General features: G+C 41.2%; 1 protein-coding gene across 1 annotated transcript; it reads right to left on the bottom strand.

Moving 5' to 3' along the window:
- Positions 1-5185: 5185 nt before the first annotated feature.
- LOC141631596 (uncharacterized) lies at positions 5186-5641 on the bottom strand. Its single transcript, XM_074444246.1, has one exon. It carries the CDS (start codon positions 5639-5641, stop codon positions 5186-5188), a length of 456 nt encoding a protein of 151 aa, XP_074300347.1.
- Positions 5642-17232: the final 11591 nt, after the last annotated feature.

Raw genomic sequence — 17232 nt, 5'->3', positions numbered from 1 at the left:
CGACGAAAAAAGAGCAAAGAAGAAATGGAATAAACAAGGGATTTGATGCACCATAAACCTACATATATCGTTGACACCGTCTTGGGTCGTAATCAATCATAAATTTTATCTCGAGGGGTCGTCGTCGACGAAGGAATAAAGCAACAACACGGTTTTTTGGTAAATCCGGAGAGCAGCTTTCCAACTGCAATTTCTCACTCGTTTCTCAACGAAAATTAGATTTAAAAGATGTTTTGAAAACTAGAAAGAGATTAGAAAATACATCTTAAAATAAACCATGCTAGTTCTGAGGTATTGGGCACAAAAAATGAGCACAAACAGAACTGGACAAACAAGAAAAGCCGCGAAAATAGAGTGTATAACACTCTGTTTTTAGTGGGGATTCGTGTGCTCTCAAGGTCAATTTGTCTTGTAAATATTTATCTAAGATGAATATGGATGTTATATGGTTAATTAGGAGCAAGAAACTAGAGTTTTAATGGAGGTTCGAAGGGAGAACGAATGGTATTTCAAGAGAGACACAAACTGTTTCTCAGTTTGGTTGTCTCGCTTTTGTCGAGAGTTTTGAGAGGCAACTAGAGTTTGTTTGGCTCGTGAGTTGTGATGGAATGGTATTAGGATCTGTGGAGAACTTAGATAATCGAATGTAGGGCAGAGGGGAAGGAGTTAAAGTAGGGTTTTAAGGGGGGAAAGACAGACGGGCTTATTTGCGCATAGCTCCTGTCCAGCAGCTTTCGTGAGGGTTTGAGGGTTTGTATGAGGGGTTTTCTTGGTTGTTAAGCAAGGGTAATATGGGTAGGATACCAGGGTATGGGTTAGGATTAATGGGCAAGGGTTTAGGTGGTGTTTGGAGTGGGTTTTAGAGCGGGTTTGAGCACACAAAACAGGGGGTGAACCCGTGTTATTTGTGGGCTGTTTGTGTCATGTTTGGGATGGGTTTGTGGAAGGGTTTCATAGTGGGCTAGGTTCTGAGTTGTTGTGGGTAATGTGGAGCAGGAATTGGGTTGGTTGTGGCGGGTTTGGGTAAAGCTTGAAGCACATAAAACGGGTTGGAAGAGGGGAAGAGCTAACACGGGTTGGGGTGTTTGTGTGGGGCTGTTTTTGGACGGAATTTGGATGGGTTAAACAAAGGGTTTGGGGTAGGATTTGGCTAAGGATAAAACACGGGTTATGGGAGAGGAGATTGGGTCGAAAGTGCGTCAAAAATCGAGCCCAATTCAAGCATAAAACGAGCTCACAAACCGTGTGATTAAAACGAGTTTTCAACTTTCGAAGTCAATTTTTCAAATCAAATAGCACATTAAAATAAATGATTTTTCAAATCAAATAAACTCATAAATTGATTTTTCAAATCAAATATTTATTTTATTTTCAATAAAACAAACTTGAAAAAATAAATTCAAATTAAATAAACAAAATGAATTAAAACTCTTAATTTAAACATCGTTTAAATTAAATAAGAATTAAAACGTTTAAATTAAATATCATTAATAAAACGCTTCATCGACGACGTCCATTCTAAATCCTAAAACGAACTCCAAATAACGACAATGCCAACTAGTGAATACCTGTCGTCCTATCATCATCGGGTGTTTGTCGGGTTTTCTGTAAATTCCAATATCGACGGATACAGGTATCCACAGAGCCCCCACTTTGACTGAGGCTTGGACAAGGCGAAAGTCAAAGTATACCCCAAGTCTATCGACCTTAGGATTCCGCAGGTCGTTTATAGTCCATTAGACTTGCGTATATAAGCCATAAGAAGAGACCATACCTAAAACTTCGCTGGGGATTGACTCTTGCTTCTGTTGCGTCAAATTATCATCGTTGGTCGTCGACCCATAAACTTGTATATATGGTGGGTTGAGCCTTATCCTCAGGCGCCTACGTGTCCGTTTCTGACGGAATCAAACCCGCGTCGTAGTTCGGCCACTGCTGACAGATGCCCAAAGTTTATCATCTGCTGGCATTTGCCTCAAAATTCATCATCTGTTGACACTTGTCCAAAGTTTATCATCTGCTGGCAGGTGCCCAAACGGGACGAGACTTTCTGAGAAGGTTGCCGCCACTTTTATCATCTGCTTTCAACCACGGAATTCTTCCATTTCATACTCTTGTATTGAATTGAATTCTTTGTGGATGTCATCCTTCACATCTTGATAATGGTTTATGAAGCCAACGGCTTCAGAGCCCTCAGTTTGCAATGGCTCTAAAGTCGAAGACTTTAGAGCCCCCAGTTGAAGCATATCCTACTACATTTGAAACACAAAAACGTACTAGCAATAATCATCACATAAGCACATTTGGATCATCGATCTTAAAATTGGATCATTTGAAAGATTGGATCATCGACCCGACATTTGAACATGTTGAAAATTTTGAATAGTTGGGCGATCGACCCGAATTTCGAATTTGACGTCAATTGGAATGTTGGGCCATCAACCCAAATTGTTTGAAATGCTGGGTCATTAACTCAAAATTTGAATTTGAAATTTGAACCTCGACTTGAAATGTGCTACTACTTGGATCATCTATCCATAATTCGTAAAAAATTTTTAATTTTTTATAAAAATCTGGAATTCTGATATATTCGACATTTTGAAGTCGAACCTTGGTAAGTGAGCAGGAAATGCGACTCAGACATTCTGTATGACCCGTAAATAACGCGGGGGTAGCCCGCTACCGTAAAACAAAAAAGAAAAGAAAACCGTAAGTGTGCACGAGTTTTAATTCTATTATTGACTCGCTAGGGGTAGAAATGTAAATTGGCCAATCTGGCGCACCAAAATATGATAAATATGCGAAAATCCGACATGCTGTGCTAAAACTGACGTGATCTTGGGGCGGGCCTAAGAGGCTCATACCTCGAGGCCCACACGACTACCAGAATAAAACGGCACCATAGGGGTCCCACCCTAGGTGTTGCTTCCTTTTTATATTTTCTATATATAAAGGGAAGAGTTGTATCGAAAGAACAATATTTATCTTCTACTTCCTTCAAACTCGTGCATACAATAAAAATTATTATGAATAATTTAGTGAGTGGTATGCGGGCATGAGAGACAGAATTCACTATCGCAGAGAAACAAGAATTGAGGACCGTTCAACTGGCGCAATTACTTCCCTTACGTCAGATTCGTCCTCAAACTGCTTTGTTAGATTACTGCCTCAGCTATTGGGATTCCATTAATCATGTCTTTGCTTTTCCCGAGGGGGAGATCTGCCCTTTGTCGGAAGAGTTTTCTGTCCTTGGAGGGTGGGATGCTGAAGCTGTACCAGCTATACCGAAATTTCATTCGGTATGGCGTAGAATATACCGAGACTGTCTTGGCCTCTCTAGGGCGGAGGTTGAGGATATGATTACTGGTGATGAAGTTAACTTTTTTGCTATTCATCGTAAATTTTGCATCTTGCAGAATAGTAATTTGAGCCTTGTGTACCGCCGTAGAGCGTTTGGATTGATCATGTTACACATTTATATCTTCGAAGGTAAGATAAATAAGACAACTTGTACAGGACAAGCGAAACTTATGTCTATCGTGTCTCAGATGGAGACAGGTGATAATACTTCTTGGATTATACTTGCTGAAACTATTAAGGGTTTGGATGCTAAGAAAACGAACCCTGATGTTGAATGGTCGGGATGCCCCCGTCTGCTGCAGGTAATAAATTCTATGGCCTTGATTTCATTGTTTGCCACAATTTCTTATGTTTTTGCCACGATTTATCTATATTTTACCATGATTTCTGCCACAATTCTGTGTATTCTGCCACGATTTTGCTGTATTCTGCCACGACTTTTGCTGTATTCTGTCACGATTTTTGCTTTATTCTGTCACGATTTTGCTTTTTTTTTTACGCTTTTTTTTTCGCTTTTTTTTCTCGTCTTTTTTTTTTTTTCATGTTCCCTCTCTCCTGTCGTAGGTGTGGCTTTGTAAAAGATTTCGACTCTTTGCCCCGCTACGTGAGCCAAACACGTATCTTGCCCGTATGCTGACTATGTGCGCTAAGCGGTATGAAGACGAATATTAGGATGACCATGCTTATTGGAGAAACAAAATGACAGAAGAAGGAGGTCGCAACTTTGCTGGTTTATGGCTTGGCTTCGCCTCAAGTCTTTTACTATCCTTCCAGATGATGATAGGACCAGGCGTTTACAACTACTGGGTTTGGAACGATTTATTCACATTTACCAGGACCGCGTCCTGCGTCAGATGGGTCGTAGGCAGATAATTCCCAAGTTTGAGGCTGTTCTAGGACGAGCAAGAGAACTAAATCCCTCTATCTATGATGATTGGCTTGGAAGGAGGCATCAAAGACGTCTTTGGTATATGGCTGCACATCCTCAGACTACACCTGGGTGTCTCCGTCTTACACTAAATGGCTTAATGAGAAATCTGATTCAGCCAAAGATTTGTGGCGGAAGGATGAGGTTGTCGACATCAAATACCATGACAAAGGCCGAGGCAGCCGCAATTTCTTTGTTAATGATCTTTTGTCTGTATCTGTACCTAAGACTAAAACCAAGAAGACTGCTAAGACTGACTCACGGGTGTCAGGTGTCTGGAAACGGTTGGGTTCGAAGGAAGACTCAAGTTCGTCTTTGGAAGGAAGACTAGGTCCTCGCTTGAGTGTAAAAGATCGACTCGGCTCTCGGGAGAAAATGATGATCCCTCTTAAGATGCGTGTTTGACTGGACGTGACTCTCCCTCCTTTGCAGGGGCATCGACCACGTGACCCAAAAGATCAGGGAAAGGGGAAGATGTAGAAGCTTTCGACTAGTATTTCTTATTTAGTACTACTATTCATTATTTGTTGCTTGCTTCTTTTTGAAGGGTTGTAATGGGCATCGCTCGATTTATTAAAAAAACTTACAATTTATTAAAATTCCCAATTCCTGCATAAAATTTCATTTTATTAAAGAAAAGGTCGGCTGTACTCTTGTAAAGAGCTGCCTACGTATCTGTTGTCAATAGAATCAAACCGAGCTCGTAGTTCCACAAAACAAATGCGATACAACTCTTAGTTTATAACGCACAAATAGCAGCGAACCAAAGTGTTGCAGCTTAGACTTGCCTACAAGCACTACAATTCAAAATTTTATTTTACGACATTGAGAACGAGTTCTAAGGATAATATTTCTTCAATTGATCCAAATTCGTCGGATTTGTGAAGTCTTTTCCATCTAAACTCTCAGTCTGACTGCGCCTTCTGACGATATTTTCTTCACCAGGTAAGGACTGGCCCAGTTCGGCTTGAATTTTCTCCTCGGGTCAATTGGTAGTAAAGCACGAACAGATTTTAGGACTAAATTTCCATCCTTTATTCCTCGAGGCTTCACCTTTTTGTTAAATGCCCTTTCTATCCTTTTCTGATAAAGTTGAACATGATGTTGCGCATTTAATCGTCGCTCGTCGAGCATGACCAAGGAGTTGTACCTAGCTTGCAACCAGTCAGCTTCTGGAACCTGACTTTCTAACAGAATTCTCAAAGAAGGTACCTCTAATTTGACAGGTTGAACTGCTTCCATCCCATATGTTAAGTAGAATGGAGTTGCTCCGGTGGCTGTACGAATAAACGTCCTATATCCCCATAGTGCGAATAGTATCTTTTCTGACCATTCACAATAATTTCCAGTCATCTTTCTGAGAATCACACTGATTGTCTTATTAGCGGCTTCCACCGCGCCATTTGTTTGGTGTCGATAAGGTGACGACTTGTGGTGTTTGATTTTATTTTATACTTTTTAAGTATTAAGCGATTTCAGCCTGGAAGTGAGTGCCATGGTCGCTAATGAACTCATGTGGTACCCCATATCTGCAAATGATTTCATTCTGAATGAACTTTGCTACCTGCTTCGCTTGTAGCACTTTATATGATTTGACCTCTACCCACTTCGTGAAATAATCGATCACGACTAGAATGAAGCAATGCCCACCTGTTCCAGATGGGTTGGCTTTTCCGATAATGTCGATTCCCCATGTTGAGAAAGGCCATGGTGATGTTAAAGTATATAACAGTAATGGCGGCACATGTTGTACATTCACAAAGATTTGGCAATTATGACAATGTCTGACATATTTGCGACAATCTGTCTCCATCGTGGTCCAATAATATCCTAATGTCATAATTTTACGGACTAGCATATGGGCATTCATGTGTGGGCCACACTCCCCGTCATGGACTTCTTCCATAACTCTTTTCGCAGTTGTCGAGTCTATGCATCGCAGAAGAATGTTTTGTGCGGTCTTTTTGTACAACTGTCCATCACTGGTTCTAATGAACTGGGTGGCTAGCATTCGAATAGCGGGCTTTCCGCGGTTGTTCGTGTCGGGTGGATACTCTCCTGATTCTTTGAATTTCGAAATGGCTTGATACCAAGGCTCAGCCTCAGTTTCTTTCGTATCTCCGATTACATTAACGTAAGCCGGTGATGACCTTCGTTCGACACACATTGGCATAGTATCCATATGATCAGGCATGATGATTAGAGCGGCTAGCTTTGATAGGGCATCTGCAAATTGGTTTTCGTCTCTTGGGAGGTGCACATGTTTGACATCAGCGAACAATTTTTCTAGTTCCTCTATCCTTGCTTGGTACGGGGCTAAGCTATCGCTTCGGGTTTTCTATGTCCCGGCCACTTGATTGATTACCAGTGACGAATCCCCATGTACTATAAGCTTTTTGATGCCTAACTCGAGAGCACTGTGCAAACCGAGTAGGCATGCTTCGTATTCGGCCGCGTTATTGGTAACATTGAAGTCCAACTTGATCGAAATCGGAACATGTTCACCTTCTGGCGGTCACAGGGTGGTGAACTAGTACCATTTGACCCTGAGATAGAGAAATATTTGCGCGAGTTGGGACGAACACAAAGAGTACTACCGACAGAGGAAGAGTTGAGTACTCTGTCAAGATATTATGAGAACGATTTGTTCGAAGAAGACCCACAGTCTTCACCCGTTTCCACTTCTTCACTAGAGCAGTTACTTCTCCGTGTTCCAGCTTATGGCCGAGGAAGCAAGTATAGCTAGTCATTACGAGCCGAGCAATGAAAATTTATATAAGGGGTTCGAATTACCAGGAGATGCCGGAAGTTCGAACCAAAGCCTTCATACATTAGCATGGTTGAGAAGAACCGGTTCGGGAGCTGCAAATGAAGATGCACTAAGCATATGGAGACCTTTATTGACTACTCTTTGTTCTATACCCCCACCACCAGCGTGACCCAAGACCAGATCAAGGAGACCATGTTCATCTTCTCCCTTCGTGATCTTTGAAAAAGGAGTGGTATAGAGATTTGGACCGAACCGTTTAGGGGATCACCGATTGGAATTCATTGGCATTGGCATTCTACAAGAAGTACTTTTCTGCTTCAAGGACGATTGCTATTAGAGCTCAAATCACGGGCTTTAAACAAGGGCCTAATGAGAACTTCCACGAAGCATTGGTCCGTTTTAAGAAGCTGGTGCGAACCATACCGCACCATGGGTTCGAAAAGTGGAGCTTGTGCAATCATTTCTACAATGGGTTGTACGACGATCGTAGGGCCATTTTGGATCTGCACACCAATGGCCGATTTGCTGAGAATTTGGGAGCAACCAAGGGGTGGAAGATCATTGACGATCTAGCTACCCACAAGGCCGAGTATGGTAATTCCAGAGGGAACCAGAGAAGAGCTGTTGAATCTTCCTCTGTTGCTGCGCTTGAGGCTCTTACTGCGAGATTTGACAAATATGAACTAGGAGGAGCTTCTAAAGGTGGGATGTACCAAGTAAATGCTTTGTGTCGAGACGGTCCTTTCGTCTCAGAAAGGTGTGGAGCCGAGGGCCATGTCTCGAAAAACTGCCTAGTCCCTTTGAGTCTTGTCTTTGCCTTTCAACACTATAGGCAGACCAACACCTACTATGAGCCGAATACCCATCCAAACTTGAGTTGGGGGAGCCAAAATGTCCTGAACCCAACTCAAGCTCCGCGCAGCAGAAACCCTATGTACCCCCTCATCAAAAGCAACAACAATATCGAAACCTCCCTATGTGCCGGCAAAGAAGAACAATCACAGAATTCTGAATTTTCTGAGCTTAAGAACTTGTTGCTAAAGGAGTCCCAAGCAAGAGAGGCCGGGATGAAGCAACTAGAAAGCCAAATTGCTCAATTGGCTAGCAAAAGCAACACTCGAGCTCCCGGACACTTGCCAACCCAAACTGACCAAAAGGAGACCTTAAATGCCATCACTTTGAGGAGCGGGTCCACCCTTGATGGTCCTGCCATGGTCGAGGATGCTGTTGAAAAAGATGAGCCGGAAACAAGTCAAAAGAAAGCTTCAACGAATAAATCAAAGAAATGTAAATCTACCAGGTATATCGGTCGATCGATCGATATACCTAGTCGATCGATCAAGCACGGTTCTGAGAGCTTCGAATGTACATCTTAGTCGATCGACGAGGACAATGGTCGATCGACCGAGATCGGCTGCGATCTTGAGGAATTTCGTCCTTTAATGCCAAATAATCATGAGACCACTTGTTTCGGGTACCACGATCTCAAAGACTTTAGGACAAGACCCGAGTGCTGATGGGTCAGTCCCGGTCTCGAAGTTCGACCCAATGACGGTTAATGGCTCACATTTGAGACGGTCTGAAGAGGGGTCTAGCTTCAATAAAGAGAAGGTAAAGGACTTTCAGCCTAAGTCCAAGGATGCCGGCACATGTGATTTGGAGGAGAGGACTAAGGTACTTCTTACAGCCCCTTACCCGGAGAGGCTAGTGCCGACCAAGGAACAGGTATCTTTCAGCAAATTTGAAAAATTTATCCGTAGTCTGAATGTACAAGTCCCCTTCCTTGAGTTAGTAAACCAAGTACCCGCTTATACTAAATTTATGAAACAACTGTTGTCCAAAAAGCGGTCACTAAAACAGTGCACACTGTCGCACTTACTAAGGAGTCTTGCTCTTATCTGTCTCACACTGCACCCCTTAAGTTAGAGGACCCGGCGCTTTTCGGTTCCTTGCAACATAGGCACCTTCCCAATTGAGAAGGCATTGTGTGATTTAGGGGCTAGTATAAGCGTCATGCCCTTGAGTCTAGCTAGGAAGCTTAAGTTGACCCGATTTACTATCACGGACATGACATTCGGATGGTGACCGATCTGCGGTCGAGCCTATAAGAGTCCTAGAGGACATACCAGTCCAAATAGGGAAGTTTTTCTTCCCTGTTGACTTTGTTGTCCTTGACATGCCCGAGGATGCCCATATACCGATCATTCTAGGTAGGCGTTTCGCACACCGCTTTGGTGCGATCATTGACGTAGGCTTTGGAACTTTGACCTTCAAAGTTGGGAAACATTATATCATTTTTGCCCAACTGCTAAAAAAGAAGGACCCCATGTGGCCCGTTACTTGTAATACGGTTTACGAAAAGAAATCGTACTTTGTGCTTCCCGAATTGCTTGTCTCTATTACTACTACATGCTAACCCCTCCGCCCCGTTGGGAGCGAGAAAGGAGGAAGAATCTGTTGTTTTAGACATTGCGGGGCTGGTTTGGGGAAGGATGAGTGCAGTCACTCTAGTGCGACAAAGCCAATCATTCAAAGAGGAGGTCTTGGTTGCCTGAGCTATGGAATGGATGAGATAGTTGATGACGAGCCAGTCAAAGCCAGAAAGTCTGATTTGGACTTGGATGAGCCGGCAGAGGTCATTAAATGGGGAGATGATGAGACTATTGATCCGTTGAGCCATACGGATGTGGAAGCTAAGAAGGGTGCAGCCGCTCAGATAAGCACCATTGAGGCTACCTCTAGTAGCCAGAAGCCGAAGAAATGGGCCATACCGTGGTCTTTCTTGATCAACTATTAGTTGATCGAGTTCGTTATAAACTTCATTTTATTTGCTTTTGTTAAAACAATTTTTATTGCCTTTTGTGTGGCGAGACTTCGCATTTTATTTCGCTTGCTTAGGATTTTTTTTAAGTACTTTAAACTTTATTCTGGGTTTTGCGCAATTTTGGGCGCGTTGTATTGTGCACTTGCAGGTATTTAGAGCTTGTTAGCTCAAATCATTGAGCAATTACGAAGAAATATGAGGTTGCAGCAGTGTTTTCAGTCGATCGACTGGTTCGAGTGGTCGATCGACTGATCTGCAGGTTCCAGGAGACACTGTTCATGTTTACCTGGTCGATCGACTGGGTTAAATGGTCGATCGACCGCTGCTGCTGCTGTACTTATTCACGACCTCTCCCCTGCTGTGTTTGGTCGATATGCGGACTTAAGGGAGTTTTCTACTCCACTTTACTTTCCGTCCCTTTGCTTAATTCTTCTATTTTCTCAATTGTGCACATATTACCGCTTCAAAATTGTTTCTCTCAGTCTTATGCATGGTATTTTCTGTCTTTCAGGTACCTTTTAGTAGCACTGCTGGCTACTGAAACCTCCTAGCTCACGCTGGTTTGGGGAGGTTTCCTTTGCTGCGCTTAAAGTCTTGTGAGTTCCTGATTTCTTTACCTCCTGTCATATTTTAATTCCTTTCTCGCAAATTCCCATTTCTCTTTTCTTCATTATATGATTTTGCACAATGGGGACATTGTGCGATTTGGTTTGGGGAAGGGTTTTGCGTCGCATATCATTTGTTTGCATTCACGTTTAATTTTGTTTTGCATTGTTTCATTTCATTTCTCTTATATATACAAAAAATCAAAAAAAAAAAAATTGAAAAAATTGAAAAAATTTCCATAAAATGCACGTTTATTTTAGCATATAGGTCGAGTCGGAACGGTAGTATTTCCATGATGATTTTGCATTTGCACCTGTTTTGCCTGAGCCTTGCTAGATTAACATGTTATTAGTAGAATCGTATAAATGCATACCTACGAGTTTTCGTTAATTTATTTGCTGAGCTTGAGACCTGACTTAGAAAATTGGCAACCTACATCATATTTCTGAGTTTTAGAGCCTATAACTGGTGACATTCATGACCGGTTTATTTAGGAATGTGAGTAGTACTCCTTATGAGACATGTTTCCTTAATTTGCATAAATATGAACTTGATCTGCTTAATACTTGTATGCATTCGGTTTGTGGTTAGTTGACACATGAGGTAGAGGTTTCCCTTTATTCATTTTGCCCATAAACTCCACACTGCCAAAAATATCCCTTTTTGTCCCATTACTACATCCTACATTTAGCCTGTCCTTTGTCAAGCTAGTAGTTTAGTTCTTGGGATTGTTACTCGTTTTTGGTGGTATATGCTCTGTTGAGACGTTATTGGGAAGATAAAATAAAGGAAAGAAAGAAATAGAAAAAAAAGAGAAAAAAAATATGAAAAATGATTCGAAAAAGAAGAAAAAGAGTTCTGTACTGCAAAGCAGTCGATTGACTGCCATTTATAGTCGATCGACTGGAGTTGGAAAGAAAGAAAAAAGGAAAAATCAATTCGCATGATTCAGTTCTTATCTTTTGGCGATTTTTGCTCCCATGTTTCATCTATATCCTATGGGGAGTTTGTTGATTTGTTAGTTTGGAGATTGTGAGTTTTGTGCTTGCTATAGCACCGTTTCGTTTGATTATGAGCAAGGAGAAGGATGTTGCCATTTGGTTCCGTTTTGGTACTAGCTTGATCACCTGTACCCCCACTTTACCATAAAACGTTTTGCCTCTTCTTACCCATACCTCACATTTCCATATTTATACCTCGGCATGTGTCATTGGTCATCTGTTGGTTGGAATGCATATATACGGTCATAGAGATCATTTTCATATTTTACTGCTGGCATGTCTTCATAGGTCGTAGTTAGGTGAGAGTCACTACAAATTAATTCTTTCTATCTTACATATATTCACCTGTACTTATTGAGTGATTTGAGCGACCCGTGAGAGTCCAATTTGATAAGTCTCCATAGTTAACGGTTCAGCATATTTTTAACGACTGTATAATTCGTTTGCATGATTCACATTACTAATTGATTGTTGGTTGTGCATTAAACTGGTTTAGGCTTAACAGGTTGCAATTCGCTCTGAGATTGAACTCGTTCTATTAGGTAATTAGATCGAGTCTAGTTCTTGCTTGGGGACAAGCAAGGGTTTGGTGTGGGGAAGTTTGATGTGTGTATTTTATATGATGTTTCACATCCCATTTTACACGCATTTCAGAGCTCATTCGTGTAGTTTATGCTGCATTTCTCCCTATTTCCGTCTACTTCCGGTTTTGTACATTATTGCAGAAATGTGAAGAATTCAACGGGAAAATCAAGCTAAATCCGTCCCCGAGTATCCTGCATTGCAAATGACGTAAAGGAATCACTTAAGGAACGAGCTTGGTGCGCAATCCAAGACCCAAAAGACAAATCCACGAGTTTATAAGAGGCAAGTAGCAACTCATCCAGTCGATCGACCACCTCCTTCAGTCGATCGACCAACTATCGGGTTCCAGAAGCTACTGTTTGCTGAGGACCAGTCGATCGACCAGTCCTATCAGTCGATCGACCCAACTACTATTTCAGACGAGAATTAGAAGACTGAGGAAGCGCAAGCCCATGATGCTAGGTTTAGGAAATAAGAAGTTACGTTAATTGCTATATAACGTAACCTAGAAACATGCAGTTTTCATTCAGTTTTACCTAAGTTTTATTATCAGTTTTACATTAAGTTTATATACGGTTTTTAGGAAGAATTAGGGTTTGGAATATTGTAAGCGTTGGAATTTTCGCTCTTGATCTTAATCGTTCTTCTGCTACTCTCGGTATTCTTCTGCCCTATTTCAATTCATCTGTTTCGTTATTAGATTAGAATTGCTAGTAGCTTCCCGAAACCATCTTTATTGTTGCATGTTAATTGTTTGCCCTATCGCTTTAATTATGAATTCAATTCTTTTACGCCCTAGTATTATTGTTGTTATCACTTTCAGCATGAGTAGCTAAATAGTTTGTGCTAGGATGTAGGCGAATTTTAGCATAGGCGGCATTAGATTATACACGGCCTGAACCCGCGTGTTGGTCGATCGACCACCTTACCCTGGATCGGATCGACGACCTCGTGAGCTTTATTTCGTTTTAATTGATTTTAATGTTGTATTTAATGAATCGAATGCATGCGACCAGTTAGATATCTTTTTATGACCGACCCATTAGATCGAAAAATAGGGAAGGTTGTTAGACCATCAATTGAATCGACTAAACTGTGCTAAGATCGAAAGATAGGTATAGTTTAGACCGTTAGTCACTTTTCAGAACGAAAGTTAGTATTAGTGATATTAGGGACCTATAGCGAGATCGAAAGATGCTATTTGTTAAGAGTGGACCGAGAGGACCTCTTTATTTTCCGCCTCACCTGTGTTGACTCAGACCGACTTAGTTTGCTGCCGCCGAAGCTATAATGAACCGATCATCCTAGTACCCCTTCTTTATCTGTTAAATCGTCTTTTTAGTTTATTATCTTTATTTGTTCTTAGCTATAGACCATCTCAACTCAACCCCCACAATTGTTACCTTAGACTGAATATAAACCAACTAGAATTTACATCTGCCTCCTTGTGGTTCGACCCTGTTACCACTAGCCTAGGTTAGTCTTAATAGGAAATTATAAATCTTATTTTTGGTACTCACAACGACGGGTATCAATTTTGATGAGCCTCATTGCCGATATGGACTTTGTCAAGACCACCCTTGACAATTTGAAAGGGGAAGTGGACATTGTGTCGAACATCCTTCAAGTGAAGGCTGATGATGGAAGCAAGGATCCCAAAGCTCCTATTGATGATGATGATGATGACGACTTGGATGGGATCCAAGACTCCTCTCCCTAAACCCGTCCTTTCCTCTTTTATCCCAAATCTGCCTCCTTTTGTTCTACACCCCGTGCCCATTTGATCTTATTTATTTTGGTGGTGTACTATTAAACTTTGCTTAAATTTTGCGAACATGTGTTTGAACTCCGGTTTAAAACTTTGTTTAAGTTGACCTTGTTATTATGTGCAACTTTGGTTGTTTTTTCCGTGATGTCTCATGCATGTTTATTCCGTGTCCGGGGATAGTATCTTACTCGTTTGATGATGTCAAGAGGGCAAAAAGGGAAAATTCATGTTTCTATTACTTACTTATTGATTAATCTCTTGCTTTGTGTTGATATAAGTATGTTAGTATTTTTCTCTAGGATTTGTTAGACCATAAGTTCACCTCGTTTTTTTGCTACCTTCATGATATTTTTGGACTGACCATTTGAGGGGGGAAATTTGGGGAAAATTCATTTTGTCGGGATTGTCATCATCAAAGGGGGAATTTGTTAGAATCTATTTGTTGATGATGACATGCCGATTTTAATTGTGTTTCAAGTGTTCCATTTCAGGATTAAGTCGATCTCCTTTATCAAGAATTAATCAATGTTGAAGGCAAAGTGTTGATGAAGTCTACCCAAGACTTGTGTTGTAATAGAGTCATTAATGTAAGGGTGAAAGAGTATGGTACTAAGCAACACTCATAAGCAACAGTCTGTTTATTGATGCAACAGTGAGCAAGACCTTTGTTCAACAACGGTCTATTTATCATGCAACAGTAAAGAAGTCCGTTGCTCAAAGTTCATGTCACTTGAAGAAATAAGAAGTCTTTGATTTTAAAATACTCTTACTTTCAAAGTGTTCTCTTTTATCTGAGAAGTTTTCATCCTCGATTTATCAATTATAAAGAAAGGGTTTTATGAAGAAAATAATTTTCCAAAGGCATCTTTCAAAAGGGCTTTACTCAAATTGGCAATTTCTTTTTTCATGACTTTTGGAAAGTTTAACTTGTTTCCTTCCAAAACTGGTTTTCTAGAAACCCTAGTTGACCCCTCTATAAAAGGAACACTCTTGTCATTTAATCCTTAAGACTTTTTCTGAGAATTTCAAAGAGTTTTGCAAAGTGTCTTAAAGAACTTAAAAGCATTTTTCTTGTTTGCAAAATATTCTAAGTCTTCTAGTGCAACAATCTTTACTACCGTTGTTTAAAGTATCATATTGTCTCACCTAGAATCGTTTGATCAATAAGTTGTCGTTATCAATTCTTCTTGAATCAGTTTGAGGAAACTAGATCGTGTAAACATTCTAAGGTAGAGTGTCGAGTTCTTAGACGGAGTAGTCTTTGAACTCTTGTCGCGCCCGGAGTAGGTTGTTGGTCCTTTTTAATGTAAGGGTTTTAAGTAGTCGGAGTAGATCACTTAAATAATCAATAAAAAGAAGATTGGACGTAGGCTCTTAGAGAGTTGGCCAAACCAATTCAAAAACATTACGTTAATCTCTCGTTACTATAATACCCGTCCTTTTAGGGACCCGTTGACTGACGTTGACCAACCTTAGTGACATGTCTTGGTCTTTGGGAAACCTTACGAGCGATGTTTTGTGAAGTGGTAAACCTTGGGTGAGTGGTACTCGATATAGTCGAGACTACTCGATCGAGTAGCTGGGAGGCTCGATCGAGTAGGGGCCACTCGATCGAGTAAGTTAGTTACTCGATCGAGTAGCGTGTTTACAGCGAGGAGTTATATATTGTGTTTCACATAACCGCAAATCATTTCCACCTCTTTCCTCTAAACCTAGATGTTGCCTCTTCTTCTTCCCTTCACCATAGTTCCTTCCTTTGCGGTCCTTGAGGATGCTTATGCCATGGGAGTAGGTTGCTTGAGTTAGGTAGCGGTCTTGAAGCCGGATAGCTATGCGTAGGTATGTCATCGTCATCATCATTGTCGTTGTTGTTTTCAGTTAGGGTTTTAGTGGTTGTGATAGATGATAGTATTGTTTGTATAGGTGTGTTGCGTAGTGGTTTGCCATCTTGTGATTGGAAGTGGAATCGCTGCGGTGCGCTAAAGGTAGGTTCGCCTACTGAGTACTGTTGAATGTTCAGAGTGTCTTTTGATGTGATTTGATTGCTGTAGTGTCAGTGTGGTGGTCTGATGGTGATAGTTGGTTGGTATTATATATTTTTCGTTGTCGTTGTTCTGGTACAGCTGATTGTGTTGTTTGTCTCTGGTTCTCGAGGTGCGTCCTCGGCTGAGTGCAGTCACTTACGGGAGTAGCTTCAGGCCCCAGTTTCGCCCTCCATGGAATCCGCCATGGGAGGGGATGTGAACATTAATGGGACAGGGTTATCGCTCGGTATGATGAGCGGGGCTTAGGTGGGAACGGCTACGGTCCCCTACTAGCAGGGCTAGTCCAGTGGACAGTCGGTGACGATGATTGCTTGGTGGAGATGTGAGTGGTGTGTATACTTTTGTGTCTGCAGTGTTATGTTAGTGGTTGGTGTGTCTCTTCAGTTACTGACCTTGTGTGTTTTTGTCTTCTTGTTTGTTTCTGCTGTGTCTGCTGTGATCCCTTATGGTGAGCAGTCAGTCTTAGCAGGTGATGTCTTGGATGATAGCTGGATACTTGGCGGGATGAGTCTTTCACGAGTCATGACAGAAGTGTAGATGACATAGTTGATAGTAGTCCGAGTTGTATCTTTGTATATCTTAGTTTGTTAATCACTGTAATATAACTTAATTGTTCTTTTATCGACATTTGATTATTACTGTCCTCGGGCAACCGAGGTGGTGACGCCCTTATATGCTAGGGAAGGTATTGTTAAGACTCTTTGGTATATGGGGGTGTTACAAAGTGGTATCAGAGCGACGATTTTGGAACTTGTAACAAATGAGCCTAATGAACGTAGTGAGTCTAATAAAATGAACCTGGTGTATGTGTATTGGGAGCCCCAGCTGATGCTAGATTTTGGGTGAGTAGGCGCCCTCATTTCAAAATCATGGCCCCATTATGCTTAAGCCAGTTACCGGGTATGGGGAATATCGAGTCGGGAATTATGTGCCTAGTGTGTATAATAGTGATGTAGGGTTGTTTGTGGTGGAGTCTTCATGGATGCTAGTGCGTATAATTGTGATTGGAACTGTGAAAATCTATAGTTGAGTAGCAATGGAAGTGGTGATATGTTTATAATACGTGACAGCGTGTATGATGTGATGTTGGTAATGTTTATTCCAAATAGTTGGTATTAGTACTTGACATGGAAGAAATTGTGAGTATGGTATGTGGTAATAATGGTTATTAGTAAGTTTTGAATGAGACGTAGCAGCTGTCCAAGTAGTATTTGGAGGATGTGATAGATGAATGGTTGAATGCTTCCGCAATGTGGTATAATTAAGTTGAGTAAGCTACTTGATAATTGTTGTGTGTCATGGTTAGACTGTTAGTACGCTTGAATGATAAGGAATGATACATGTT

Source organism: Silene latifolia, chromosome Y (genome assembly GCF_048544455.1).
Source record: "Silene latifolia isolate original U9 population chromosome Y, ASM4854445v1, whole genome shotgun sequence".
Taxonomy (NCBI): domain Eukaryota; kingdom Viridiplantae; phylum Streptophyta; class Magnoliopsida; order Caryophyllales; family Caryophyllaceae; genus Silene; species Silene latifolia.
This window is presented reverse-complemented; position numbering and strand designations above follow the sequence as displayed.